Source organism: Alligator sinensis, unplaced genomic scaffold (assembly GCF_000455745.1).
Source record: "Alligator sinensis unplaced genomic scaffold, ASM45574v1 scaffold1295_1, whole genome shotgun sequence".
Taxonomy (NCBI): domain Eukaryota; kingdom Metazoa; phylum Chordata; order Crocodylia; family Alligatoridae; genus Alligator; species Alligator sinensis.
The window spans coordinates 653,394-657,737 of NW_005841880.1; the positions used below are offsets into that span (position 1 = coordinate 653,394).

Here is a 4,344-nt window from a genome sequence, read left to right on the forward strand (position 1 = left end):
GCCGCAGTGGCAGTGGTCGTGGCGCGGCCCGCCGTTGCCCGAGGCCCAGACGAACACGGAGCCCAGGCCACCCCGGCCCTGGTGGGAGGGGGGCGGGTGGGGGGGTCACTCCCTCCACGGAGCTGCCCCCCACCCCTTGCTGCAACGGGGTCCTCCCAGAGGCAGCCTTCCCCTCGGGCTCCTGCAGCCCCAGCCCAGAGGCCATGCTTTCGTTCGCTATCCCCTTATAGAAGGCTTCCATGGCTAGCACCCCTGGCCCGTCCACGGTCTTGCCATCGTCCTCCGGGCCCCAGCTGGCACTGTAGATGTGGATGTGCTGGGGCCGCAGGCTCAGGGACTGGGCCTCCACAATGTCCGTGATGGGGCCGTCCAGCATCCTCACGCCTGGAAGGACACAGAGCAAGGACACCGGGCTCGTCGGTGCCGCCCCGCTGCGGGTTCACAACAAAAGCTTGCACTCCCCCATGAGAATTTGGGGCAGGAGCCCTGAAAACAGCCCCATCACAGTAGCTTTCTTGTGGCAGAGCCTCCCAGAAGTGCCTCCTCGCTGCTAGCAGATGGCAAGCCCCCGTGCTAATCTCCCAGGAGCTAAACCAGGCAGGTCACTGCCTCCTAACCTTGTTTGCCCTTAAGAAGCACGGAGCCATACGGCCGCGAGGGCCCTCAGCCTGCAAGGATGGCACCGGCAGCGTGGCTCCGGGCCCCGAAAGGGATGCCGCTGCTCCAAGCATGCAGCAGCCGGGCACCAGTGCCCTCTCGCGGCCTCAGCCTCATCCACAGGCAGTCGCTCAAGCACGGCCAGGATGCAGGGATGCTGCATTTGCTGGGTGGGAACAGGCTTCCCATGGAGTCAAGAACCTGCAGCTCCTCCCCTCGGCACCCGGCAGGGAGATGCAAAGGCCCCGAAGCCCGAGCATCGCTCCGGGGGCGCAGGCTGCTCACCTCCGATCCGCGCGTTGTACGCGACGCCTGCGCCGCAGATTCGGTTGTTGGCCACGGCCGCCACCTCTCCCGCGCAGCGCGTCCCGTGCCTGTCAGGGAGAGCCGGGAGACTGCCACAAGCGCTCGGGATCCCCTCGGTGCTGCCTCTCGCTCCAGCACAACTCAAGGAGGCAACATCTGTTCTCTCGTCATCTCGGGGTTGCTGCTTCTGGGCCACTCGTCCTCGTGTCAGCTTAGACAACGGACCCCGCTGCTTCCCTCGCCCCCGCACCCCTCTGCTGAGGCTGTGGGACCCCAGGGTCCTCGGCCTCCCCCAAGCCCTGCTGCGCCGCCCGCTCCGACATGATGGGGCTTGTGGGCCGAGGCCTTTCAAGCCATGCAGCGCCCGCCCAGCCTGTTTTATGGCCCAGCCTTGGTTTCAAGCAGGATCAGGACCCTCCACTCGAGTCCGCTGGGGATGAACGACACTGGAGAGGACCCTCTGGGAAGGGAGTATGCACACGCTGAGAGCCTGACCAACCCCTAACGTGACTCCGTCATTGCAAAGGGAGCAAATTCTTTCCACCTTTCCTCCGCTCAATGCAGCCTCGGGAAACAGACCCAAGAGCTTAGCTTGACCCCCAGAGATCTGTTCACTAGTGCAACCACTAGTGCAAGGAGGCCACGTGTCGCAGCGGCGCGTCCGGAGCACTCACCGGTTCTCGTCCCAGCTGTTGTAACGCGGCTGCGGGTCAGGGTCGTTGGCATTGAAGTCATAACTTGCTAAGGGATCCTGCAGCAAAAGGCAGCACCGGGGTGAGAAGCCCGTCCTCACTACACCGTGCGCCGCGCTCGCTCTACACCGGCGCTTCGCGACCTCGCTAGGCTCACGGGCTCCCAGGAAAACCTCAGCTCCGCGTTTTCACTCCCGTTTTGGAAAAACGACAGCGCCGTCGGAGAGAAGTCGGGAAGGCCCCGGCAAGCCAGAACGGTTTGGATGTCCTGGATCGCTACTGAAATCTCAGGGTTTATCTTGGGGATTTTGCGATCCTCATTTGGGAATCGCTGCTCTACACACCCTTGCCCAAAACAGAGCCATTCACGAGACAAAAATCTTTCTCCAGGCGGCGCTGCAGACTTCGGCAGCTCTTTACAGAGATCGTTTCTGCAGCCTCTGCCCTCCCATGGAAAACCATACCCCCCGCTGGAAAGCAGAGCCTTGAGCCATCAATTTTTGGCTCCTTCCCCTAAGCGGACTCCTCTGGGTCTTGCCGTCCTAGCGATAGGCAGATGAGCATTTGGCTCTTACAATCCAACCAGAGCGCCAAGGCCTCGTCTGCAACGCCTTGCACTGGGCTAAACGGCACATCAGTTTGACAGACAGGGGTTTAATTGAAGCCTTGCAACTTTGCAGATGACTGTATTGGGTCACTGCAGCTTAGCTCGAATGCTAAAGCCGCTGTGTGTCCTGAATACCAAAAACTTGCATCGGGTTTTGCTTAAAAAATGCATATAAAAACAAAATCACCACACTGGTTAAACGGGTGCTACTCGGTTTAGCCCAGGTGTGACAAACACTCCCAGCTCTCAAACAGCACCCTTCAGCATTGCCCCACGAGGTGCTTTACAAAAGAGGTCAGGGTCATCATTCCCATTTCGCTGATGGGGAAACCGAGGCACTACTAAGACCGCTTGCTAAGGCTGCCTAGCAGAGCTGTGGCAGAGTCAGGGACTGAAGCCAGGTCACGGGAGGCCCAGCCCAGTGCTTTAACCACTGCACCACACCCCTCGTGCCTGGGGAGACGCGTGTGCACGTGGAGGGATCTGGTGTTTACTGGTTTTGCAGCTTGCTTTAATTGACTCTGGCTGTGTCGCCTTTGAAAAGGGCCAGGGCACGATCGACCCCTTCCCTGCTGGGAGGGTTCGGTGGGAAGAGACTCGGTCTCCTGACCCATCTGTGCCGTACTGGAAGGGCCAGTAAGGGCTCCCACCACGACAAGGACATGGGGCCCTGACCAGTTCCCGCTCCCAGTCTCTGCCTTGGTAAAGGAAGAGCTGGCTCCAGCTGGATCCCAAACCACCCAGCCGTGAAAGGCACCGGCAGCGCCAGGCTGATCTTACGTAGTTAGCAGAGAGGTCGGGGTGGTCCTTTTCGATGCCATCATCCAGGATGGAGACCACCACGCCTGCACCCGTGTACCCTTTGCTCCAGGCCGTGAGGATGTTCAGGTCTGGACTCACGTCGTTATTCTGCAACGAGAGCCAGGTGGATCTATGGGGCCAGCCTTCTCCTCTCCTCTGAACAGCTGCTTCTGGCTGGCTATCGACACCACTGCGATTTGAGAGCTGGGGAGGATGGGGGGGCTTCCTTGAGGCCCCACATCCAGCCAGAAGCGGAGTAGAGGATGGAAACCAGGAGCCCTGGTGCCCCGTAGACCACTCTCGCCACTAGCATGTGCTTCCTCCGACCACGGCAGCAGAGCCGGAAGGGGCTCGGGCAGGGGAGGGAGCGGAGAGGGCAAAGCCTTACCATGTACCACTGCTGATGAAACCAGGGATCTGTTGGCACCACCGTGACCGTCCTTCTCGCTCGCCTCTTCAGAGTCTGCTGCTCAAACCAGCGCACCTAAGACGGAAGCAGTCAGCCCTTAACACCAAATCTGCACGTTCCTCTTCACCTCTTCCTCCACGGCAGATGCCATCCCTCGCCACGTATTTACTGCATGCTTTACGTGCTCGGTGGAAGAGCTGGCGTATACCTGGAGGCTGCATTTCCAGGATCCGTGTAAAAGAACCGTAAGAGCCCGCACTCTTCGGCCCGCAGAAAAGGACTGCCCAGCACTTCCTCTCCCAGTTAGGTCTGCTGGCCTTTTGAAGGACAAGGCATCAAACAAGCCAGGGCATCCGCAGCAAATGCATCCTGGCGTTGCCTTTAGGAGACCGATTCTTGGGAAACAGGAGCGGTTTGCTCTGTCCTCGTGCATCAGGGCTGACCCCCATGCACGCTGAAAGGAGAGCGCTTCCCCACCCACGTGCAGGGGCGGGTATCAGACTGCAGCATCCCTTCTGGCTCTCCTTGGCTGATGGTTACATGCGATGGCTTGCCGGCTTAGCAATGCCATCCAAACCCTGCCTGCATTGTAGCATGCACAGGTATAACTGGGCAGCTTTGACCCGGGTGGGAGGAAAGGGGCCAGGCTGAACCTCCACCGCAAGCTGCGTGCTGCAGGCAGGACTTCCCGGGTGATGTTTTAGGGCCTGTAGGCTAGGCAAAAGGCCATTAGCAAATAGCCTAGCACAAGGGGCACGGGCACAAGTGGCACGGGCAGCCTGTGTGTGTGGTACGCAGCGGACCGGGGAGGGGACAAACGGCACAGTGGCAGGCAGGGCAGGGAGCAGAAAGCAGAGCAGGCAGGAAGAGCG

The 4,344-nt window shown here is 60.2% G+C and overlaps 1 protein-coding gene across 1 annotated transcript in view; it reads right to left on the reverse strand.

Annotated features, from left to right (window-relative positions):
- The window catches only part of PCSK4 (proprotein convertase subtilisin/kexin type 4), a 9,895-nt gene that overhangs the window by 3,643 nt on the left and 1,908 nt on the right, over nucleotides 1-4,344 (reverse strand). The window contains 6 exon segments of the mRNA XM_025196561.1: nucleotides 1-78; nucleotides 212-384; nucleotides 943-1,031; nucleotides 1,638-1,714; nucleotides 3,043-3,171; nucleotides 3,452-3,547. The exon segment at nucleotides 1-78 is cut by the window's left edge and continues 28 nt beyond it. Coding sequence (XP_025052346.1) covers nucleotides 1-78; nucleotides 212-384; nucleotides 943-1,031; nucleotides 1,638-1,714; nucleotides 3,043-3,171; nucleotides 3,452-3,547 — 642 coding nt within the window.